Consider the following 25014-nt stretch of genomic DNA (forward strand, 5'->3'; position numbering starts at 1 on the left):
GGCGATTTAAAGGGACCGCAGCTCCAGAGCCTTTAAATCGCTGCCAGAGCCCCAGGCGGTGTGAGCCTGGCAGCGCTGAAGGGCTGGCTCAGGGAGTCTGTCCCCAGCCCCTCCCCTTCCGTCCAAGGCCCAGAGCCCCCGCCCCAGCCCCCACTTTGCCCAGTACCCCAGGTGCCCTGCATACCAGTAAGTCCCTTAAGTTACTTTCACCCCCCAGGAGCCATGTGACAGTCAGAGGTGCTGAGCTCTTGATAGAAGTGCATATGAGGTCACTGTTAAGGGTGCAAGTTTGCTGATATTGGGTATGTGTTGCATTAGATTGTTTCGAAATGGAAGTGGAAGCCTCGAGGGCTGAAGTGCGGAACTCCCAGCCCTACAGGAAATACAGATGTGGGAAGAAATGCCAAAGTCTTTCCTGTTCACTCTTTATTTCCATGCATTAACAGTTTTGGATGGAGGTGTGTGTTGGGGTGTAACCTTGGCTGCCATTTTTCTTGCTAATTATTTCTAGTTCTGCAGTACCAAGAGGGCTCAATAGAGATCAGAGCCCAGGTGTGCTGGGAGCTGTACAAATACCAAATAAGAGACTGCCCCTGCTGCCAAGTGTTTCCAATCTAAATAGGAACAAGAGACATGACAGTTGGAGGTAAGACAAAGCCTAGCTGGCCAGAAAACAGACGTTTCCCTATGAGAAATTACCAAAAAAACAATCAAATAAAAATTAAAAAAATCTTTGTTCAAAATTTCAGTTGAAAAATTTCAGGTTTTCCCAGAAGTTCTGAAGTTATTAAAAACAATAATTTTCATTTTGAATCAACTTTTTGAATTGATTAAGTATTGTTTCACTTCATTTCCCCTCCCAAAAAAAAACTAAAGGAACAATCCACATTCAAACAAAACTACTCCAGGACAGAACACCACTAGCCATCACCTTCTGCCCCCAACTAAAATCTCTCCAGCGCACCATCAAGGATGACAACCTATCCTGAATGACAATCCATCACTCTCACAGATCTTGGGAGACAGGCCAGTCCTTGCTTACAGACAAGCCCCAAACCTGAAGCAAATACTCACCAGCAACAACACATCACGCAACAAAAATACTAACCCAGGAACCTACCCTTGCAACAAAGCCCCTTGCCAACTCTGTCCACATATCTAGCCCACGAAAGCTTATGCTCAAATAAATGTGTTAGTTTCTAAGGTGCCACACCTGTTCTTTTTGCAGATACAGATTAAAACGGCTGCTACTCTGAAATCTGGGAATATTTGCGTGTTTAATATGAAGGGTTTCACGGTGGAAATCCACACACATTTCAGGAACTCCTTGCTACTGCAGCTTCCATTTTCCACCAGACCCTGTAATAGGTCCTGGTACAAGTAGCAACAAACAAATACAGAACATCCCAACCACAGTAACCAAACCACCATGCACTGAGTAAGACACTTCCCGCTTAGTGTTTCCGAGGGAAGTGAGGTAGGGTAGATAAGAGGAACCCCTGCAGTGAAAGAACTAGTTAGAGTGGAAAAAGAACAGGAGTACTTGTGGCACCTTAGAGAGGCTGTTTCATTGTAAACGCCTACAGGAGAAACCCAGACCCGGGACTTCCCACTAACACAAAGGACGGATTTTCCTGGAGACTCCCCTGGAATCGACGTCCCCCCAGGCAGTGGGGAGAGGCGGAACAATGAGGATTTTCCCCATTCTGGGTTGGATGCTTTTCCCAGGTAAGGCAGCAATGGGCTGCGAATGCACCAGAAGAAACAGGCAGCGTTGTTCCTTCTCGGGCCCCTCGCACACCCACATGTGTGTTATGGGGAGCAGCTGCTGAGGAGCGATTCCAGGAACGGCTGCAGGAGCCCCCGAGCACCGCTCCCAGAGACTGGGATTTTGTGCCTTTGCTAAAGTACCTGCTTCTTGGTTGGGGCAGGTATTTTTTGAACGGCTCCTCGCGGTTCGTGTAGCTGCTCATTCAATAGGAGCTTTTTTCGCAGCGATCCCCTGTTGGTAAAGCTACTGCAGGTTGGTGCTTTACATTTGTAAGTTACCAAAAACTTCCCAGCTCAGAAGCAGACAACGGGACTGGCCCGGAGTCTCTCTCTGCGGCCTTAAAGGGTTTGTGTGAGGTTACATTTGCCCCCACATTGGCCCGTGATGCTCCGTCAGGGGGTTACGGGGTGTCCAGACTTGCAGCAGCCCCTATGATCCTGCAAACACGTTTTCTGCTGTGGGTTATTCTGAGCGCCAGCGACCCGCTGCGCTTCCTGCAGAGCGGATACTTCTCCCTGCCCCGGCTCAGGAATCGGGGGAGGGGAAACTCCCCTGGGGTGTATCTCTCCCCGCGAGTTCGTGATGACGGACCCAGCCTGAAGGAAGGGGACCAGGGATCCCGCTGACCCAGTGTCACATCACGGACTCTGAGAGGAGGGGGGGTGAGTGGAAACCTGTGGGGGGCAGTGATTGTTTGGGGGTTATTGCCCGTCCGGCCATGAGGCGGGTCCCTCCATCTCCCAGCAGTGCCAGGCCCGTCCCCTCGGGTCACCGGTCAGGGGCTCAGCTGGCGCCACCACATCCCCCGGGGCGTGGGGGCGTTTTGTGTTTGTTCAGACGGAAGCGGCGCCCCGGGTCTCACTGTCTCTGTCCCTCGCAGGCTGCTGGGCGGTGAGGGGCCCCGGGGCAGTGCGCGGCCCCGCGGGCGGGTCGGTGGCTGTGCGGTGCCGGTACCGGGCGGCCTATGAGGCTTATCCGAAGTTCTGGTGCCGGGAAGGTTTGGTAGGAAATTTGCGCTGTTCCGACGGGCTTCGTATCGTCCAGACCGATGGGTCGGAGGCGGAGGTGACGCGGGGCAGAGTCTCCATCCGAGACGATCACACCCAGCGCGTGTTCACCGTGACCGTGGAGAACCTGACACCGGCAGACGCCGGCTGGTACCACTGCGGGGTACGGAGAACTGGGCGTGATCTCAGGGCCACTGTGGAACTCACCGTCTCCCCAGGTAAATCCCGGCGCGGCTCTTAAAGGTACCGCGGGGGGCTGGACCCGCAGCCAGGCAGGCCGGTGTCCGGCGCTCTGGACACACAAAGCCTCTGGGCTCCGCGGGGCTGCAGCGCTGGGCACGTTTGTGCGGGGGGGGGGCACCGGCGTGTTAATCAAGGCGCTGCCCTGGAGAGCCCGGTTTAGATCCAGGCCAGTTTCCTAGCGCCCCGCCCAGCGCTCGCCCCAGGGAACATGGTGAGCGCCCCTCGCCCAGGCCGGCTGCTAACACCTGTGAATAACGCTGCACGGCGGTTTCCTCGTGCACTGGGTCGTGTCCCGGGTGTGGAGGGGGGTTGCAGCGGGGAAGGGGCTCTGCTTTCACCCTGGGCGGCTCTCATCATAGATTGTGTGTGTCCGTCCCACTGAGCTTCCAGCTGCTCGTTTAGGTTTAAGGGGGAGCCTTGACTGGGGACATGGCTTTGGTTGCCGAGGGCGGGGCTGTTAGCGCCGTGGACTCCTCCTGAACCAGGATAGGACAGGGGCTGGCAGCAGAGGGGGCTGGGTGTCACTGTTGCTGACAGGAATGGGGAAGTTCCAAGTGAATAAAAGACTCACGGTGTGAGCGGGTGGAACTCCTCGCTACTGGATGTTCTGGAGGTGAACACTATAACAGTGTTAAAAAAAGAACAAGATAAGTTCATCGAGGACATGTCCATCAATGGCTATTAGCCAGCATGGGCAGGGATACAACCCCATGCTCTGGATGTCCCTAACCTCTGTTTGCCAGAAGCTGGGAATGTGCGATGGGATAGATCACTTGATAATTACCGGTTCTGTTCATTCCCTGTGAAGCCCCAGGCATTGGTTGGTCACTGTCAGAAGACAGGATTCTGGGCTAGATGGACCATTGGTCTGACCCCTAAGGCTGTTCTTAGGAGAGGGATGATGTTTTGTGGGGACCAGCTCCTCGCCCCAGCTTTATGGCCCTGCCCTTTAGTCCCCCCCCAATACACAAATCTCACATTCATAAAGAATTCCCATTAGTAGAGTCCACTTGCAGCCCTGAAATCTACATGGATTGACTTGTGATCCTTGATCCTGCCAGGCTGCACCCCCCAGTGCAAACAGTGCCCCCAGGAGGGAGCATAGCAAGGTGCACTGTTTAGTTACTGTGGCAGGGAATCAGTAACCAGTGTCTCTGCCAGGCAGGAAGGCTCTGCCCTGATTCAGCATCTGGACGCAGAGACTCCTCACTGCACTTAAACCAGATAAAGGGGCACAAGCGAAATGCAGAAACAGTTTACACATTTTGTAAAAAGCTGTTGATTCTGGCAGCTTTCACCAGCTGAAGCCCTGTTCCCTGGCTTCTTTCATCTTGCAGCCACTGCCATGGGTACAGAGAGAGAGGGGGGCAAAGAGAACAGCGAGGGTGGATGTACTAACTCTGTTGCTGGAGTGTTAGTTCAGCAAAGCATGGGCTGGCCAGAGGTTAAGAATCTGTGACTAAAATTCTCTGCTCTGCCTCTGGGTGGCACACCCTGGGGGAGGGGGGCAAAGATGGCTTTAAGTTGCCCTGGCGTCTTTCCAGGTCTGAGCTGGGTAGAGGAGCACTAGGTAGAGGAGCAGCTGCTCTAATTTCCCACCACCTGCCCACAAGGGCTGCCCATGTACTACTCTGCATCCCCCAGAAGCAGAGAGCTTCTATGGCCCTGAGTGATAGAGAGAGACATGCTCTCCACCACCCCAGCCTGGCATACCCCATGCCAGTGTTCTCAGTGGTGGGAGGCAGCATAGGGCCACTTGTTGCAGCCTGATGCAGTTCTTCTGCTGGAGCAATTCTGCCCTGGTGACTGCAGGGCTTTCATGGCCCCTCTACCCCATGGGAGCAGCCTGCAGGGGCCTCAGCAGAGAGGAGGATCCCTCCCCTGCGTCTCTTGAAGCCTAAACCTTGTTTTTAGGAACAAGAATGCTTAGTGCCATTGAGAAACAGCATTTTGTCCCAGGGAATCTGATTGACTGAGTCTGTTTTTATCCACAACTACTTCTGCTGGGGGTGAGGAAGAAAGGTCATCATCAGCGACAGTGCAACCAGCTTCTTCTTCCCCCTCAATATCTACTTCCCCCTGGACAACTACTGAGGAAGGGAAATCCAGCTTCTCCGCTAACCAAGACACCACGTCTCCTGTGTGAGTACCACTGCTCCAGCCAGGGTCGCTTATGGGTGCATCTACACTGCAGCTGGGTGCGAGCGCCCAGCCTGGGTACACACACTTGTGATGGTGGGGCCTGCGATAACGTGCTAAAAATAGCTGTGCAGACATTGGGGCCTGGGCTCTCAAGCTCACACCTGACCCCTAGGTGTGATGACAGCGCAGACCACAAAGTCTAAGCAGCAGCTACACAGCTACTTTTAGCACACTAGGGTGAGGTCCCACTACACAAGGAGGTCTGCCTCAGCTGGAAGGATCACTCCCAACTGCAGAGTAAACATACTCCATGGGCTGCCAGCTCACTGGAATCAGTGCAACGTCAGGGTGTATATACCCCATTATTCTTCCTTCACAGTCCAGTATTGCATTTCACCAGACATCATGTCCAAGACTGGAAAAATCACAACTTGCCTCTGCACATGAGCTCTCTGATCTGTGAGGCCAGGACACTAAACCCTGCTCCTCTCTCTTCTCTCATTTCCCCCTACAGCCTAAACCATGAGCTGTCTCCTGGGATGTGGAGCTGCCTGGGCTAAACCCTACAGAACAGTCATCCTGCCTGGGCTGCAGGAACAAGTGAAGCTGTTCTGGGCTCGGGCGGCTCCAGGCACCAGCACACCAAGCATGTGCCTGGGGCGGATAAGCCACGGGGGGCGCTCTGCTGGTCGTCGCGATGGCGGCAGGCAGGTTGCCTTCGGCAGCATGCCTGTGGAGGGTCCGCTGGTCCTGCAGCTTCAGCGGACCTCCCGCAGGCTGCCGCCAAATCCGCGGGACTGGGGACCTCCCGCAGGCAAGACGCCAGAGGCAGCCTGCCTGCAATGCTTGGGGCGGCAAAATACCTAGAGCCGCCCCTGGCTGGGCTATAGCCGTGACCCCTCTTCCTTCTCAGCAGTTTCTGGGGCTGCTCGTGTGCTTAAAATGATGCACGTGGTTAGCTCTGTCAGGTCACATCTGATTACAACCCTCCGCCATTAAACCACTATGTGCCCATCCCTGCTGGGAAGTGATGTGGTCACACTCCGTAACCGCCCCCTTCCTCATTCATTTCCCTCCTTACAGCTTGTTTCTCTCACTCCTGTACCACCCCAGAGAGTCTGCCCCTGCCAGCACATAGGCACATGGGCCATTTGAGTCACATGACTAGTCCCAGGGACATCTACATCCTGGTCTATAGGATCTGTTCCTGACAAGGGGAGTCAGCAAAGGGTGTGGCTGAATCAGTGCTGAACAAGCTCCAACTAGAGAAGCTCTAAGATCTAGAGCCAAAATATTTCAAACTAAGAATTTTAAAAATCAAATGATCTTTTCCCCGTATATTTTGTTCACTTTTTGAGCTCTGTGCATGTTCCAGAATGAAACCAACTGGTCAGTTTCACTTTTGCTTCTAATTAATTCCACTCCAGCCCATGCACCGACTAGCATAATCCTGCCAGGTTTGGGTTGCCAGATGCCAGCACTGCAAGGGGCATCCTTACTTATTTATATTGGAATTTAAAACAATGCATGGAAACATCACTGTTGGTCTTAGGTTTTTGTAAATGTTTTTACGACCTGCCTGCTGGAGTTTCCTCCAGAGCAGGAGAGAGGGTAGTTCCCCCTCTCACCACCTCTGACAGCAAGTTAAACCGGAAATCTATCAGGATGTGGAATCAAATCAGGTCAGGCACCTACATCCCAGCCTGATTTCATACAGAAACTTAAAACCCATGGAACTGAATTTTGAACTGGTTGGACATAGGGCTATCACCAGCTACAGAGAGGAGCAGTGGATGGGGAGGAATGTGGGCCTTGGAGCTGTATCTATGCATTATTGAGGGAGATGGTATTATTAAGGTTGCTTCCCCAACACTTCCCATTATAAGACCCTGTTTTAGTTGCTTAGAACTTTGCCAAAGTTGAATTTTAAATTTTCCATGCCAGGTGTCTATCTCAGAATGATTTTTGTTTTGTTTGTTCTTGTTTTTTTTTTAAGTTTCAACCAAACAGTTCAGATATTTCTGAGAACAAGGCCAGGGATAAATATGCTGTGTTGCAATGTTAAAAAAATTCTCTAGCTTTTCTTTGAGAAGCTCTAGTGCCTCCACACTTTGGAGCTGGGACTTGAAATCTGGCCGATGGTGGCCTGTGTCAGGGACTGCCTTTTGCTGTGAAAATCCAGCCAAATTTGGCCCATTCATAAGCCTTTGAAAAATCCGTGTTTGTACATGCTCAGTAAAAACGTCATCGAATAGCACAGACCACCTTAATTCCGGCATCTCCAATCTTTTCACTGCTTGATTTTGCAACCTTAATATTCTTTTAATGTAGTTTTTTGCATGTAACATGTTATGCAAGGAGGGCCTTCTAACCCCCATATTTCCCTCACCCTGCAGTATGGATTGAAGGCTTAGAAATTTTATTTATTTTTCTTGCAGATTTAAGCCTCTTTCTTCTTGTAAAGGGAATTTGTGACCATCCAGAAACAATGGATTATTATAAATTCTGTTTCACTGGCAACAGTCATTTACACTCCGTGACTAGTGTTAATCAGGCTTCCTATAGAAAGCCCAATGAGGGTGAGAGGGTCGAAAAGCAACAGAAAATTGCTGCCCTTCTTAATAAATATCTGGAGCCAGCGATGAATTGCATGTGTTGCCGTGAACGGTGGTAAACAAAGGACCCTGGAAACAGAAAGCATAATAAAAAAAGAAGATCTGGCTTGTATTTGAGGTGCTGAGCTAGGGTGTATAAGATCTAGATTCAATTCTCATCTCTACCACATATTTCCTGTGTAACTATGGGCAAATCGCTTATCTCTGTGCGTGTCTGTTACTCATCTACAAAACAGAAGTAATACTACTTCCCTACTTACCAAGGGTTTTCTGAGAGTAAATTAATTAATATCTGTGAAACGCTCACTTACTATAAGGAATGGGCTTGTATCAGTGTCAGCACCCAGTTCTTGTGAGCGCCCCCTTCTGGCTGATGCGTGCCACAATTACTCAGTTTTTTCACGGGGCAGCACTTACCTCTCACAGGCAAACAATTTTTAGTTGGGTTAAGAGTGTTATCCTCATTTTACCCATTTTAGGAATCTGATTTGTCTTGCTTACCCCAAGTTTCACCTCATTTGAAAACTACTTGCTTACAAAATCAGACAGAAAAATACAAAAGTGTCCCACCACATTATTCCTGACAAATTGCTGATTTACTCTTTTTTACCATATAATTATAACATAAATCAACTGGAATATAAATATTGTACTTATAGTTCAGGGTATAGTATATAGAGCAGTATAAACAAGTCATTGTCTGTATGAAATTTTAGTTTGTACTGACTTTGCTAGTGCTTTCTATGTAGCCTATTATAAAACTAGGCAAATATCTAGATGAGTTGATGTACCCTCTGGAACTCCTCTGTGTATCCCCAGGGGTAAGCAAAGCCCTGGCTGAGAACCACTGGTCTAGAGAAAAAAAAAAAGGTCCCACATTTTACACAGAGAAGCAAAGAATACTCACATCCTTGGTGATAGGGTCCCAGAGAACAAACTAACATAGGGACCTTGTGGGGTTACATTCCTTGGCAGGAAGCCAGCAACTCTTGTTGCGGGGAAGCTCTCGCAGGGCCTGTCTTGGCCCAATCACCTCAGGATCTAGATGTCCGGATGACTGTCCCGTGGGTCAAAGGCAGCTAGTGTGATGAATTGGGGGATGTCTAGAAAGGAAGGTGCTGCGGCCTGTATCCCTATCTGTTCCTTCTTCCTACAATCACCCTCAGGGCCGGCGCTTCCATTAGGTGACCCTCGGCGGTCACCTAGGGCGCCAGGATTCAGTGGGCGGCATTTTGTGCACTCCTCATGGGAGCTTCCGGTTCCACTCCCATCGTGCCACCAAAGAAGGACCTTCTGCTGACGTTCTGCGGGAAACAGCAGCAGGCAATTGAGCATCTCAATGACTGCTGCTGTCGCCTGCGGCATTTCGGCGGAGGCTCGTTCTTTGGCAGCGCGATGGAAGCAGAACCGGAAGCTCCCACGTGCCCCATGGGGAGCACACAAAATGCTGCCCCTCGAATTCTGCCTAGGATGCCAGAAACCCTGGCACCACTCCTGGTCACCCTCAGGCAGAGCAGTCAGGGAACGCTTAGTTTGGAGCAGTCAGGTCATATCTACACGGTTTCACAGCTTCTACTTACTCTCTCCTTCATAGTTCCCAGCTCAGCAACGTCCATTTCTTGCTCCTCTTCATCTGGAAAGTCCCCATCTTTCTGTGCATCATCTGCATGAACATATGGTACAGGAAGAACTCCAGGGAGATGCTGGACAGACATGGTGACAGCCGACAAATTTCACACATTGGGCTGACACATTCCATCTAATTATGCTCAGTCTTGTTTCAATCAGCAGCCCTCCCTCTCTGACAGTGTGTGTGAGTGTATGTGTACACAGTGGACATCCCTTCCCTCCTGTTCTATCGCTCTGATCAGGAACTCACACATGCAGGAGAACAAACATGCTCCATGATGGGTATGAACAAAAAGATACTAGCACCAAACATGTCTCCTCCACTAACTGGTGGTTTCTGGATTTTTTGTTGTAGCTCCTTCCTAGTTTAGGAATGGCTTGGAACCAGCAGAAGAAAGATTGAGCTCCCAGTTTTGTGCACAGCAGCTACTCCCACCTAGAGCTCACATGGATCTGTGTAAATGAAATCCTGTAACAGTCAGCCCTGCTGAAGGGTTCAGTGGATCCAGATCTTACTCCAGAGTGAGGCCAAAGGAGGGGATGAGCCCCAAGGGCACAGTTCCCATCACAAACATAGAGGAAACATAAGGTGTCAGAGCCTGAGTAGTTGGAAGGAGAGACTCATCCCCTTCCCGCAGTTTGAGTTTGGCTCTTTGCAGCTGGATTGCACTTTCTACAGCTCCTTTTCCATCATTCATCTTCACCTCTCCGGTCTCTTCTACAGCAAGCTCCTGGCAACGACTCAGACATAATCTCATCTCTCAGACATGCACGCAGAGAGGTTAGCCTCAGATTGTATCTTGAAAGCGGGCATCTCACTTACTGCTAACCTGTAACACACGGCACCAATGAAATGTGTTTTGCAATAAAGCATTTTCCTGGTGTTCTGCAGAGAGGTTCTCCTGGAGATATCTGTCTGGCTCTCTGCCCCTCTGGCTGGCCAAGCCTGGGTGTAATGTAAGAAGAAGAGGGGGAAGGGTGGACAGGAGTACTGTCTTGGACCCATGTTGTCCAGGGTCCGCTCTAATCTCCGAATTGCTCCAGCCCTCAGGAGGGTTTTTAAGTCCAGGCTCCTTTGGGGTTGTTTCGTTCCATGACCTCTGTTCCTGGTGTTCTTTGTACCAGTCCAAACCGGCTTTCTGTGGTCTCAACTTTCCCAAAACACACCAGCTCTAGGGACACGCAGCTCTGCTTCCCCACCCCTTGTTGTCTCACGTGTATTTTCCATCGCTGCAGCCCTAGTTCAGTTTACTGTTTCTTTTCTCATGGCTGTCTGTGGCTGAGTGAGAGATAAGAACTGAAGATTTCTCGTCTGGCGCTATGGCCTTGGGCTGGAGCCAGAATAGCTTATCATCGGATGCAGTGAGCTAGCTACAGTGTTGAGTTAGCCCATTCTCTGTTCTCTTCCTTCTTCCCTCTCTGGCCTCTCGTGACCTGCAAAGGAATCTTCCATTCCACATTCACTCACACTTTGACCCTCCTCCGAAATGCCTTGCGATGCTTGCAACCGCGTTAGCAACATACAATGCTGATCTGCCTCCCCATGGGGAGGTAGTCCTTGGGCGTGTGACACAGGAGGGGTGCGAGGTGCAGGCTGGGGGCTTACGGCAGGGAGTTGAGGGGTGGGGCGCAGGAGGGGTTTGGGCTCTGGCCTGGCACTGCTTACTTAAAGCAGCTCCGGGGTGGCAGCGGCATACACTGGGACCAGGGCAGGCTCCCTGCATGCCTGCCCTGGCCCTGGCCCCGCCCCGCTCCAGGAAGTGCTGCGGCCCCTGAGGGAGGGAGGACAGAGGGCTCCACATGTGCTGCCCTTGCTGCGCCTCCAGGTACCTTCCCTGCAGCTTCCATTGGTCGTGGTTCCCCATTCCTGGCCAATGGGAGCTGCGGGGGGTGGCGGCTAGAGGCAAGGGCAATGCACAGAGCCCTCTGCCCCGGAGCCACAGGGAAGTGGTGCCGGCCGCTTCTGAGAGCAGCACAGGGCCCGCAGCACCACAGGGGGCAATCCCATGGGCTGGATCCAAAGTCCTGAAGGGCTGGATCCGGCCCGCAGGAAGTAGTTTGCCCAGCCCCCTCTACACTGAAGTGCTACAGGGGCACAGCTATACCGGTGCTGTTGCAGCCTTTCAAGTGTAGACAAGCCCCCAGTCACGATCTCCAAACACAAAACCTTAACAAGCACCCGGTTGTGTTAGGGCAAAAGGAACTTGCCAAGTGCATGGGCCATGTGACAGTCAGAGGTGCTGAGCTCTTGAGAGAAACACATATGAGGTCACTGTTCAGGGTGCAAGTTTGCTGACGTTGGGTACATGTTGCGTTTGGTTGTTTAGAAATGGAAGTGGAAGCCTTGAGGGCTCAAGTAGGGAACTCCCAGCCCTACAGGCAATACAAATGTGGAAAGAAATGCCAAAGTCTTTCCTCTTCAGTTTTATTTCCACATGTTAACAGTTTTGGATGGAGGCGTGTGTGGGGGTGTAACCTTGGCTGCCATTGTTCTTGCTAATTATTTCTAGCTCTGCCATACCCAGAGGGCTCAATAGAGATCAGGGCCCAGTTGTGCTGGGAGCTGTACAAATGCCAAATAAGAGACTGCCCCTGCTGCCAAGTGTTTCTAATCTAAATAGAGACAAGAGACATGACAGTTGGGGGTAGAACAAAGCAGAGCTCGTCAGAAAACAGACATTTTCCTTATGAGAAATTACAAAAAAAAACCAAAATTAAAAATCTTTGTTCAAAAATTCATTTGACAATTTTCAGGTTTTCCCACAAGTTTTCGTCTTATTAAAAACCAGAATTTTCATTTTGAATCAACTTTTCGATTTGACTTAAAGCATCGTTTCATTTCATTCCCCCCCGACCACAAAAACAAACCAAAAAACACTAAAGGAAGCAATCCATGTCAAAACAAAACTAAAATTTTCATTTCATTTTCAAACGTTAATTCAAAATAATATAAAAAAAATCATCCCTAATTTGCCTGCAGGAAAACAAACATATTTCACTGGAATTTTCCCAGAAAGTTTTCAGTTTCAATAACACATTGTTCAGCAGTGGGAAAGCTTTCCACACTAAACCTTTCAACCAGATCTAAGAAGGAAGTTAAAACCTTAAGAAGCATGTGGTGCCACTGGATGTGTTCATTTTCTGCAAGGCGAGGCTGGGTCACTGGGCAGCAGGAAGCTGGTTACACACCTCCCAGGATCTGCCAAATAAGAGAAGGCTGGGAATACTTAGGTGATTAATATGAAAGGTTTCATGGTGGAAATCCACACACATTTCAGAAACTCCTTCCTAATCCATTTTCCACCAGGCCCTGTAATAGGTCCTGGTACAAGGAGCAACAAACAAAAACAGAACATCCCAACCACAGCTATTAAACCACTATGCATTGAGTAAGACACTTCCCCCTTAGTGTTTCCGAGGGAAGTGAGGTAGGGTAGATAAGAGGAACCTTGCAGTGAAAGAACTAGTTAGAGAGGCTGTTTCATTGCAAACGCCTGCAGGAGAAACCCGGACCCGGGACTTCCCACTAACACAAAGGAGGGATTCTCCTGGAGGCTCACCTGGAATCTACGCCCCCACAGGCATTGGGGAGAGGCAGAACAATGAGGATTTTCCCCATTCTGGGTTGGATGCTTTTCCCAGGTAAGGCAGCAATGAGCTGCGTATGCACCAGTAGAAACAGGCAGCGTTGTTCCTTCTCGGGCCCCTCGCACATCCACGTGTGTGTTATGGGGAGCGGTTGCTGAGGAGGGATTTCAGGAACGGCCCCTGAGCCTGCAGGAGCCCCCGAGCACCGCTCCCGGAGACTGGGATTTTGTGCCTTTGCGAAAGTACCTGTCTCTCGGTCGGGGCAGGTATCATTTGAACGGCTCCTCCTGGTGCGTGTAGCTGCTTATTCAATAGGAGCTTTTTCACAGAGTTCCCCTGTTGGTAAAGCTACTGCAGGTTGGTGCTTTACATTTGTAAGTTACCAAAAACATCCCAGCTCAGAAGCGGACAACGGGACTGTCCCGGAGTCTCTCTCTGAGGCCGTGAAGGGTTTGTGTGAGGTTACATTTGCCCCCACATTGGCCCGTGATGCTCCGTCAGGGGGTTACGGGGTGTCCAGACTTGCAGGAGCCCCTATGATCCTGCAAACACGTTTTCTGCTGTGGGTTATTCTGAGCGCCAGCGACCCGCTGCGCTTCCTGCAGAGCGGATACTTCTCCCTGCCCCGGCTCAGGAACCGGGAGAGGGGAAACTCCCCTGGGGTGTATCTCTCCCCGCGAGTTCGTGATGACGGACCCAGCCTGAAGGAAGGGGACCAGGGATCCCGCTGACCCAGTGTCACGTCACGAACTCTGAGAGGAGGGGGGGTGAGTGGAAACCTGTGGGAGGCAGTGATTGTTTGGGGGGTTATTGCCCGGCTGGCCATGAGGCGGGTCCCTCCATCTCCCAGCAGTGCCAGGCCCGTCCCCTCGGGTCACCGGTCAGGGGCTCAGCTGGCGCCACCACATCCCCCGGGGCGTGGGGGCGTTTTGTGTTTGTTCAGACGGAAGCGGCGCCCCGGGTCTCACTGTCTCTGTCCCTGGCAGGCTGCTGGGCGGTGACGGGCCCCAGGGCAGTGCGCGGCCCCGCGGGCGGGTCGGTGGCTGTGCGGTGCCGGTACCGGGCGGGCTATGAGGATTATCCGAAGTTCTGGTGCCGGGAAGGTTATTTGCGCTGTTCCGACGGGCTTCACATCATCGAGACCGATGGGTCGGAAGTGGAGGTGACGCGGGGCAGCGTCTCCATCCGAGACAATCACACCCAGCGCGTGTTCACCGTGACCGTGGAGAACCTGACACCGGCAGACGCCGGCTGGTACCACTGCGGGGTAGAGAGAACTGGGCGTGATCTCAAGGCCACTGTGGAACTCACCGTCTCCCCAGGTAAATCCCAGCGCGGCTCTTAAAGGTACGGGAGTCCAGTTCAGATCCCGGCCAGTTTCCTAGCGCCCCGCGCTCGCCCCAGGAACACGGTTAGCGCTCCTGCACTGGGTTGTGTCCGGAGTGGGGACTGGGAGGGGGGTTTGCAGCGGGGGAAAGGGCTCTGCTTTCACACTGGGCAGCTGTCATCGTAGATTGTGAGTGTCCATCCCTTCGTCTGGAGCCTGCTGACTCCTGTTTGCTCACTGAGCTCACAGCCACTGGCTCAGGTTTAAGGGGGAACCTGGATGGGAGACGCAGCTTTGGTTCCCGAGGGCGGGGCTGGTAGTGCCCCGTGGGACTCCTCCTGAACCGAGAGAGGACCGGGGCTGGGTATCACTGTTGTTGACAGGATTGGGGACGTTCCAAGCGAATAAAAGACTCACAGTGTGAACCGGTGGAACTCCTTGCCGTGAGATGTTGTGATGGTCAACACTATAACAGGGTTTAAAAAAGAACTAGATAAGTTCATGAAGGACAGGTCCATCAATGCCTATGAGTCAAGATGGGCAGGGATGCAACCCCATATTCTGGATGTCCCTAGCCTCTATTTGCCAGAAGCTGGGAATGTGCAACAGGGAATGGATCACTTGATGATTACCTGTTCTGTTCATTCCCTCTGGGGTGCCTGGCATTGATCACTGTTAGAAGACAGGACACTGGACTAGATGGACCACTGGTCTGACCCGTATGGCTGTTCTTATGCTCTTAGGAGAGGGCTGATGTTTTGTGGAGACCAGCCCCCTACCCACACTATGCCCTACCCCACTGGTTAAGGAGAAATATAAATATTGACCCTGCCCTTTGGTGTATCCCCCCGTACACAAATCTCACATTCAATAAGAATTTGCATTAGTGGAGTCCAATTCCAGCCCTGAAATCTACATGGATTGACTTGTGATCCTTGATCCTGCCAGGTTGCACCCCCCACTGCAGATGCACAGAGAACAGCAAGGGTGGATGTACTAACTATATTGCTGGAGTGTTAATTCAGCAAAGCATGGACTGGCCAGAGGGGAAGAATCTGTGAATAAAATTCTGTGCTCTGCCTCTGGGTGGCACAGCCCGGGGCCGGGGTGGGGGAGGGGGCAAAGATGGCTTTAAGTCGCCCTGGCGTCTTCCCAGCTCTGAGCTGTCACGTGCACTAAGTAGAGGTGCGGCTGCTCTAATTTCCCACAACCTGCCCCCATGCACTGCCCAGATACCACTCTTCATCCCCCAGAAGCAAAGAGATTCTATGGCCCTAAGTGACAGAGAGAGACATGCCGCCATCCCCCCAGCCTGGCATACCCCATGCCAGTGTTCTCAGTGGTGGGAGGCAGCATAGGGCCACTTGTTGCAGCCTGATGCAGTTGTTATGCCGGGGCAATTCTGCCCTGGTGACTGCAGGGCTTTCATGGGCCCTCTACCCCATGGGAGCAGCCTGCAGGGGCCTCAGCAGAGAGGAGAATCCCTCCCCTGTGTCTCTTGAAGCCTAAACCTTGTTTTTAGGAACAAGAATGTTTAGTGCCATTGAGAAACAGCATTTCGTCCCGTGGAATCTGATTGACTGAGTCTGTTTTTACCCACAGCTACTTCTTCCCCACCCCCAACAGAAAGGTCATCATCAGCGACAGTGCAACCAGCTTCTTCCACGACAAAATCTACTTCCATCTGGACAACTGCTGAGGAAGAGAAATCCAGCTTCTCCACTAACCAAGACGCCACGTCCCCTGTGTGAGTACCAGTGCCCCAGCCAGGGCCGTTTATGGGTGCGTCTACACTGGGCGAGCGCCCAGCCTGGGTACACACACTTGTGATGGTGGGGCTTGCGATAACGTGCTAAAAATAGCTGAGCAGACATTGGAACCTGGGCTCTCAAGCTCACACCTGACCCCTAGGTGTGATGACAGCCCAAACCACAAAGTCTAAGCATGTGCACAGGCCTGCTGGGAAAGCCATGTGGTCACACTGCTGTAACCATCCCCCTTCCTCATTCTTTTCCCTCCTAACAGTTTGTTCCTCCCACTTCCTGCATGACCCCTGAGAGTCTGCCCCTGCCAGCACGTAGGCACATGAGCCATTAGAGTCACATGACTAGTCCCAGGGACATCTACATCCTGGTCTATACGATCTATTCCTGGCAAGGAGAGTCAGCAAAGAGTGCAGCCGAATCAGCGCTGAACAAGCTCCAACAGTAGACAAGCTGCAAGATCTAGAGCCAAAATATTTCAAACTAAGAATTTTAAAAATCGAACGATCTTTTCCCTGTATATTTTGTTCACTCTGTGCATCTTCCAGAACAAAACCGACTGGTCAGTTTCACTTTTGCTTCTAATTAGCTCCACTCCAGCCCATGCACTGACTAGTTTAATCCTGCCGGGTTTGGGCTGCCAGATGCCAGCACTGCAAGTGACATCCTTACTTCTTTACATCGGAATTTAAAACAATGCATGGAAACATCTCTGTTGGTCTTTGATATGATATGACGCTGTCCCTTTAAACAAAATAAGATTTCCATCATCTAAAATAAAAAACTCCAGAATCCCTGGCACCAGGAAAAAACCTAAAGGAAACCAAAATGTCTAAGGCCTTCATCATGCAAACCCTTCCACATGCTTGCTTAACTTTAAGCATGTTTATAACATTAAACACTTGCTTAAAATGTTTGTAAGATTGGAGCTGAAAATACCAAAGAATTAACAAAGGTCACCACAAGTTAGTTAAAGCACATATTTATCAGCTGTACCAGAGAGGCTGCTGCTCATTTCTGCTCATCTCTAAGACAAGACCAAAATAAGGGGCAGAGGAAGTTAGTTAAGTATCTGACTGTGCACATTCCCATGCAGCATGTGATAGTGTCCAGATACAATACTGTGCATGAGAAATGAGCCATGTGATGGGGGAAATCACCAGACTAGCGCAGCTTTGGACATCCTTAAACTTGCCCTACCCAGCATCAGCTACACATTAGTGTCAGCTGGGCAGGAGGGGGTGGCTGCGTGTGACCAACCTACCCGAGGGGTCCAGACAAAGCTTCAACCTGAAAGTTACTATGACTTGGGCAGACAACAAAGGGCCGAGTGGGGGGGGGGGGGGAAATAATATAATCTATGAATAAAGGTGCCATTACAGCAAGGGCAGGTTAAAAATAAAAGTGACATTTATCTCCTCCAGTGCACCAAGCACTGGCCTGTGTCTCGCTCCCCTACATGCCCAGAGCACAGAGCATGCCTGCTGCATCAGACTCTTTCTACAGACTGCATGATCTTGCTGGCTACTCATGTTTGTATTTGGTACAGGTGCCAAACTCATTCTATAGGTGACCTGACTTAGATTTAGCCCAGACTAGGATATTAACCTGCTGGACCCCGTGGGCCGGGTGCACAACAAACAACTGCTCCTGGCTGAATTAGCAACTGAAGGAAAAAGACCTTCTCTCTTTTTCCAACAGGCCCCAAGACTCAGACATCACTTTCTACATCCTGCTACCATGCATCTTGCTGGTTCTCATTTTGTTTCTGCTCGCTGCTGTGATGTTGGTGAGACTGTCCAAGAAGAGGAAAAAAGGTAAGTGAAATCCTGCATGTGTCCTCTAATGAGTTGTGTTGCTGATCCTTGCTTCCCTCTCTTCCCCAAACAGGAAAGTCCAGACCTCCACTAAGCGCAGGGGCTGGAAATAGGGGAGCTGCTGCACCCCTTGGCTGGAAGTGGTTTCCTTCATATACAGGGTTTACAGTTTGGTTCAATGGCTCTCAGCACCCCCACTATACACATTGTTCCAGCGCTTCTGCCACTAAGTGACTTCTCTGCTTATTGCACCCTGCTGAGCTCTACAGAGCATGTCTGAAATGCATGAGACCCTCATGTGCAACATTGTCCAAAACTGCAAAGAACTCTGGCTATGGTGTTTGTTCTACATGTCGATTGGAGCTGGGCAAAGTTTTACCACCACAACTATTTTTCAGAGAAGAATGCAGACTCAGCAGCACCAAAACCTTTTGCCAAGTCATGTCAAATTGTTTCAGGGGGAAAAAAGCAAAACCTACACATCCAGAAAAATTGTTCTATTTCATTTAAAAAAGTCAAAACTAAACATTTGGGTTTTTCACTTTGAAACAAATTCTTCTTTCAAAAACTGTGTATAAACCAATCAAATATTGAAAATGCTCAAAACCGAAGAAAACATTTCAATTTTATCTAAACAAACATTTCCTTTAACCTGAAAAAAAAGTAATTTCAATGTTTTGAAGTTGTCAGCTCCCCTCTCTCCGTTATTTGCCCAGCTCTAAAATGCACACATACTCACACTCACACATCACTCATGCTGGGGAGCTGCGTACTCCATCACTGAAATGAGTGGGACTACCTTTGGAGTAAAGGTGCTACCCTAAATCTGACCCTAAACACCAAGGTCTCCTTCTTTTTCACTCACTGTGTCACTATGTAGGAGCCTGGCTTGAGAGCTCAGGTGACCTCTGATCAGTCCAGGATCTGGCAGTGTGTGACTAGTGATGGATCAATTAAGGGTCAGTCCGTTGCACAGGATCAGCTATTACTAAAAGCATTACAGCACTCTCCAGTGATTGCCTCAGACAATGGAGTGTAGCTGTTGTCAGCTGGGGCGTTTTGGACCATTGCTGTAGAAAAGACCATTTTCATGGGGGAGCTTTTGCTAGCACTGAAGGATCTTTTCAAGTTTGGTTGTATTGATTGGATGGATTTATGCTGACTTGGTTTGGTTCAGTAGGCTAGGTCTACACTGAGTCTAAAGAGAAGCTGGAGTTTGGTTCAGAGGCCTGTATGGTGCAGCTGATGGAAAGTGGTCAGTGATTGATGCCGTCGGCCGTATCTCAGCACCTAGAGAACAGACTCATTTCCTTTTGGATCAGTGGCTGGGCAGCATGGAGTTAACCTGGACTCAATGTGTGTGTCCCCTGAAAAACAGTTACAGATCAGGCCTGCAACTTAGAAACTGCAAACCTGTGAGAGCCACAGTTACCCCCTTACCTGTTGCTGTAACTTGGCTCTAATTTGATTTCTTTTCTGTCTCATCCAGCGCTTTCAGGAGCATCTGTGCAGAGGGACAAGAAAATCAACCTGTCTAATTTGGTAAGGCAAATCATAATATGTCCTGGTAACATCACCTCTGAAATGCTGTCCTAGGGAGGTGTAATATCACAGGAGTGGGGGAGGGGAGTGTGACGGATTGGGTCACAGAGACCCCCTTGGGACTGCCACCTGATGTGCTGAGACTATCTCTGAGCCAGTTTTCCCTGCCAGCTTAGGACTTCAGCACCCTGTCTTGTTGAGCCAGGCACACTAGCCTGCTGCAAACACAGACCTAGGTCTGAATCCCATCCCCCAAAAGCTGCAGGCTTAACTGAAAACAGCTTAAGAAGTGCTCCTGTCTCCAGCACCGAGACTCCCAGTTCCCAATGGGGTCCAAACCCCAGTTCCCAATGGGGTCCAAACCCCAAATAAATCCATTTTATTCTGTATAAAGTTAAGTCAGACTAGCGGCCTAGGGCCTGGGACAGCCAATGGGCAGTTGGGTTTCAGTTCCCTATTCTCCCCCATGCTTCCTGTTCCTCTTTATATAGCTCAGCCACAGGGCAGGGCTTCCTGATTGCACCCAGACTGCTCTGGCTGAAAGGGGTAATACACCCGTCCACAGATAATGTAGGGATCTTAGAGACAAGTCCTCAATACACAGCCCAGACAAGTCACTTGGTTAAAAGGGACCCACTGAAGTTCATGAAGCCAGGGTCTGCTCAGATGCAGATACTTGGCCTCCTATTTCTAGCTTCTTCCATCTGATCAATGAGGTTTTCATTTCAGGGGTCAGAAGAGACAGAAGAGGTTTCTTATGTCACTGTGACGATTTCCACCCCCGACCAGCAGCCCATCTATGCCAACGTGGAGCAGCGCCCCAAGACAACACGACCAGCCAAGCCCCCTGAGGAAACCCTGTACAGCACTGTGAAGTAGCTGCCCAAACCCTAACTCTGGATATGAGGCAGAGTGGGGATGGGGGCTGCATAGTCCTTATCCAAGCTGCTTGATCCCTATCTGGCAAAATTTGAAGCAACAGGGTTTAGCACCAAATCTGACCTGTTCAAACTCCGGCAGCTGTTGTAGGCAGAGGATTTACAGACACACTCAGCCTGGAACTGGAGTCTGTGGTTTGTCCAATGGACAGGTGGCCTGATGGAATTAATCAGTTGCTGTTCTCTTGTGAGGAGTGAGTTCAAAGAGCCAATGGCTGGACTTACAGACAATGAAACTCCCCGGGATCTGGTCAGCAGGACAGGAGAGAAACCTTGTCTCTGTGTTTGAATTTCATGCACTTGGTGCAAAAAGGGAGCTTAGCAGGACCACGAAGGAAACCTGCCTGCAGGAGGAGTTTCCTCAAGATCAGGAGAGAGGGTAGTTCCCCCTATCACCACCTCCGACGGCAAGTTCACCTGGAAACAGACCCAGGCATCCGAGAGATGGATGAAAATATAATTTATATGCTCACAGGTGTCCTTGTGATTAAATCTATCAGGATCTAGAATCAAATCAGGTCAAGCGCCTACATCCCAGCCTGATTTCATACAGGAACTTAAAATGCACAGAACTGAATTTTGAACTGGCCGGACATAGGGTGATCACCATCTACAAAAGAAGAAGTGCATGGGGAGTAACCTGGGCCTCGGAGCTGTATCTATGCGTTATTGAGGGGGATGGTATTATTAAGGTTGCCTCTCAACACTTCCCATTATAAGACCCTGTTTTAGTTGCTTAGAACTTTGCCAAAACATGAATTTTACAATTTCCATGGCAGGTGTCTACCATGTTTTGGTTGTTGTTGTTGTTGTTTAAGTTTCAACCCAACAGTTCAGATATTTCTGAGAACAAGGCCAGGGATAAATATGCTGTGTTGCAATGTTAACAAAAATTCTCTCCACCTTTTCTTTGAGAAGCTCTAGTGCCTCCACACTTTGGAGCCGGGAGTTGAAATCTGGCAGTCGGTGGCCCGTGTCTCAGAGACGTGCCTGTTGCTGTGAAAATCCAGCCAAATTTGGCCAATTTATAAGCCTTTGAAAAATCCATGTTTGTACATGCTCAGTAAGAATTTCTTCCAATTGCACAGGCCACCTTAATTCCTGCATCTCTGAACTTTTCACTGCTTGATTTTGCATCCTTAATATTCTTTTAATATATTTTTTGCATGTAATATGTTATGCAAGGAGGGCCTTCTAACCACCGTCTTTCCCTCACCCTGCAGTATGGGTTGATGGTGTGAAAATTATATTTATTTTTCTTGCAGATTTAAGACTTTCTTCTTGAAAAGGGAATTTGTGATCATCCAGAAACAATGAATTATTATTAATTCTGTTTCACTGGCAACAGTCATTTATACTGCATGAGCAGTGTTAATCAGGCTCCCTGCGGAAAGCCCAGTGAAGGTGAGAGGGTTGAAAAGTGACTGAACATTGCTGCACTTCTTAATAAATATGTGGAGCCAGCCATGAATTTCATGCATTGCTGTGAATCGTGGGAAACAAAAGGACCCTGGAAACAGAAGGCGTAATAAAAAAGATCTGGCTTGTGTTTGAGGTGCTGAGCTAGGGTGTATAAGATCTAGAGTCAATTCCCACCTCTACCACAGACTTCCTCTGTAACTATGGGCAAGTCACTCACCTCTTCGTGTGTCAGTTCCTCGTCTGCAAAACAGAAGTAATACTACTGCCCTACTTCACAGGGATTTTGTGAGAGTTAACTAACATCTGTGAAATGCTCACTTACTATAAGGAGTGGGGTTGTAACAAGTGTCAGCACCCATCTGTTGTGAGCACCCCCTTCTGGCCGATGCACGCCAGCAATTACTCATTTTTTTCGCAGGGCAGCACCTACCTCTCACAGGCAAACACTTTTTAGTTGGGGGTGAACCTGCTTTTCTTTGGGTTCTGGTGCCCCCCTGGCCACTGGTTGTTCAGCAGGTCTTCAGCAACTCAGCCCTCCGGCCAAGACACATACATCATCACCCCTTCCGGGGTATACAATCTCTCCTTCTCCCAGTCCTGGTATGGGGAATTAGCACCAAGTCTTCCTCCCAAGAGGCACTGCCTTCTTTAACAGCCTAACAGGGGCCCATCTCAGGCCTGGTCTACACTACGCATTTAAACCGAATTTAGCAGCATTAAACCAATTTAACCCTGCACTCGTCCACACAATGAGGCCCTTAATATCGATATAAAGGGTTCTTTAAACCGGTTTCTGTACTCCTCCCTGACGAGAGGAGTAGCGCTGAAATCGGTATTGCAATGTCGGATTAGGGTTAGTATGGCCGCAAATCGACGGTATTAGCCTCCGGGCGGTATCCCACAGTGCACCATTATGACCACTCTGGAAAGCCATCTGAACTCAGATGCACTGGCCAGGTAGACAGGAAAAACCCTGCAAACTTTTGAATTTCATTTCCTGTTTGGCCAGCGTGGAGAGCTCACCAGCACAGGTGACCACGCAGAGCTCATCAGCACAGGTAACAGTGCAGTCTCCTGAGAATCGAAAAAGAGCTCCAGCATGGACCGCACGGGAGGTACTGGATCTGATCGCTATATGGGGAGAGGATTCCGTGCTAACAGAACTCCGTTCCAAAAGACGAAATGAAAAAACATTTGAAAAAATCTCCAAGGCCGTGATGCAGAGAGGCCACACCAGGGACTCAGTACAGTGCCGTGTGAAAATTAAGGAGCTCAGACAGGCCTACCAGAAAACCAAAGAAGCAAATGGAAGGTCCAGGGCAGGGCCGAAAACATGCCGCTTCTATGCTGAGCTGCATGCAATTCTAGGGGGGAGTCCGCCACCAGTTCCCCACCCCTGTCCGTGGATTCCGAGGTGGGGTTGGTAATCTCAGCCATGGCCGAGGATTCTGTGGATGGGGAAGATGAGGAGGAGGAGCTTGCAGAGAGCACACAGCGCTCCGTTCTCCCCAACAGCCAGGAGCTTTTTCTCACCCAGACGGAATTACTTTCCCAGCCCTCCCAAGCCAGTAGCCCAGACAATGAAGCTATGGAAGCAACCTCTGGTGAGTGTACCTTTGTAAATATAAAACATGGTTTAAAAGCAAGCATTTTTTAATGATTAATTTGCCCTGAAGACTTTGGATGCATTCACAGCCAGTACAGTTGTTGGAAAAGTCTGTTAACATGTCTGGGGATGGAGCGGAAATCCTCCAGGGACATCTCCATGAAGCTCTCCTAGAGGTACTCCAAAAGCCTTTGCAGAAGGTTTCTGGGCAGGGCAGCCTTATTCTGTCCTCCATGGTAGGACGCTTGACCACGCCATGCATGTAGCAAGTAATCTGGTATCATTGCATGACAAAGCCTAGCTGCGTATGGTCCCAGTGATTGCTGGCATTCAAGCAACATCCGTTCTTTATCTCGCTGTGTTATCCTCAGGAGAGTGATATCGTTCATGGTAATCTAGTTGAAATTCAGGAATTTAAGTAAGGGGACAGACATGGCCATTTCTACTGGGCTGTTTGCCTGTTGCTTAAAAGAAATCCTTCCTTGCAGGTAGCCAAGCAGGGGGTAGGGGGATTGGCGCTGAGCTTTTTTGTGTTTGGCTAGCAGGGATCTTTCCTGCTACCAGTCACGTGGTGGGGGGGGAAGGGGGGTGTTTAGCAGTGATCTTCCATGATACCAGCCACACGGTGGGGGGGAGGGGTAAAGCGATCCTCCCAGAGAATTGAATGGGGGGGGGAGTGGTTTCTGCTGCTGCATGTTAACAGGAAAGAAGCAGCACTGAACGGGATTTGCTTGGTATTTGGGAAAGGAGGGCACTGTGTATATGAAGGCTGCAGAAGCCGAAAGACAATGTCTTACTATGGACACATGCAAGCTGAATTCTGCTGCCTAGATCTGCATCTGTGAGATCTCTAACACCAGAGCCGCAGGCACTCAATATTAAGATGCAAAATGCGACCTTGTAGTGAAATCACATGTGCTATGTAAAGTGAATAGTGTTGTTCACCGTGAAAGAGTATAAGCATTGTTCTGTAAAATGTATCTTTTTAAATACTTCTCTCCCTTTTTTCCCTCCCTCATGCAGCTGCAATTTTTTCAAGCCTCTCTACTCCATCCTGAAGGCTATCTCAGATAAGGCAGTGGAAAACAAAGACACGAGATGAAATGTTCCCCGAAATCATGGAAGTGACCCGCAATGCAAGAGCTCATCTGAATGAGTGGAAAGACGCGGTATCAAATTACAGGAAAGATGCCAGTGAATGTAAGGACAGGAGGGACGCTTGAGATGAGAGGTGGCGGCAGGAAGATCAGAGGAGGCATGACGCAACGCTGGGGCTGCTGCGTGATCAAACTGACATCCTCCGACGTCTGGTGGAGCTTCAGGAACAGCAGCAGGATCACAGAGTGCCGCTGCAGCCCCTGTATAACCACCCTCACCATGTTCCATATCCTCCTCACCCAGACGTGTAAGAACACGTGGGGGAAGGCTTTGTGCACCCGCCCACTCCACCCGCGTGCACAGCCCAACCAAAAGGCTGTCATTATTTTAAAATTTTTTTAGTGGCCTTTTCCTTCCCTCCTATCCTCCTCCCAAACCACACCTGGGCTACCTTGTCAGTTCTCTCCTTTTTATAATGAATTAATAAAGAATACATGATTTTTAAA

At 49.9% G+C, this 25014-nt stretch overlaps 3 protein-coding genes across 4 annotated transcripts in view; all 3 read left to right on the forward strand.

Annotated features, from left to right (window-relative positions):
- LOC127033060 (CMRF35-like molecule 5) overlaps nt 1-10158 on the forward strand; it is a 31961-nt gene extending 21803 nt beyond the window's left edge. Inside the window, exon 7 of the transcript XR_007769018.1 lies at nt 9997-10158. The gene's annotated coding sequence lies outside the window, so the exon portion shown is untranslated. The remainder of the gene's footprint in view (nt 1-9996) is intronic.
- Nucleotides 1009-25014, forward strand: LOC127033057 (CMRF35-like molecule 3). Of its 2 annotated transcripts, XM_050920865.1 has the most exons (8): nt 1009-1368; nt 12727-13049; nt 13982-14317; nt 15925-16069; nt 17787-17902; nt 19392-19444; nt 20174-23408; nt 24434-25014. In XM_050920865.1, the coding sequence occupies exons 2-7, from the start codon at nt 13010-13012 to the stop codon at nt 20321-20323; spliced, it is 840 nt and encodes a 279-aa protein (XP_050776822.1). In that variant the 5' UTR covers nt 1009-1368; nt 12727-13009; the 3' UTR covers nt 20324-23408; nt 24434-25014. The 2 variants fall into 2 exon arrangements, with proteins under 2 accessions (XP_050776822.1, XP_050776821.1); XM_050920864.1 differs by lacking the exon at nt 1009-1368 and having other exon boundaries at nt 11347-13049.
- On the forward strand, nt 1362-10003 carry LOC127033059 (CMRF35-like molecule 5). The gene is made up of 5 exons (XM_050920870.1): nt 1362-1728; nt 2652-2996; nt 5040-5163; nt 9373-9494; nt 9763-10003. Exons 1-5 carry the CDS (start codon nt 1689-1691, stop codon nt 9771-9773), a joined length of 642 nt encoding a protein of 213 aa, XP_050776827.1. The 5' UTR covers nt 1362-1688; the 3' UTR covers nt 9774-10003.

The sequence above is a fragment of the Gopherus flavomarginatus genome, chromosome 12 (genome assembly GCF_025201925.1).
Source record: "Gopherus flavomarginatus isolate rGopFla2 chromosome 12, rGopFla2.mat.asm, whole genome shotgun sequence".
Classification (NCBI taxonomy): Eukaryota; Metazoa; Chordata; order Testudines; family Testudinidae; genus Gopherus; species Gopherus flavomarginatus.

Excerpts from the sequence above, each read along its gene's own strand:
- LOC127033059 (XM_050920870.1), top strand. The coding sequence starts at position 1,689 with ATGAGGATTTTCCCCATTCTGGGTTGGATGCTTTTCCCAG. Across the intron at positions 1,729-2,651 it reads GGGTTGGATGCTTTTCCCAG|GCTGCTGGGCGGTGAGGGGC; the intron begins GTAAGGCAGCAA and ends TGTCCCTCGCAG. Across the intron at positions 2,997-5,039 it reads GGAACTCACCGTCTCCCCAG|AAAGGTCATCATCAGCGACA; the intron begins GTAAATCCCGGC and ends GGGGTGAGGAAG.
- LOC127033057 (XM_050920865.1), top strand. The coding sequence starts at position 13,010 with ATGAGGATTTTCCCCATTCTGGGTTGGATGCTTTTCCCAG. Across the intron at positions 16,070-17,786 it reads CAAGACGCCACGTCCCCTGT|GCCCCAAGACTCAGACATCA; the intron begins GTGAGTACCAGT and ends TTTTTCCAACAG. Across the intron at positions 19,445-20,173 it reads AAATCAACCTGTCTAATTTG|GGGTCAGAAGAGACAGAAGA; the intron begins GTAAGGCAAATC and ends TTTTCATTTCAG.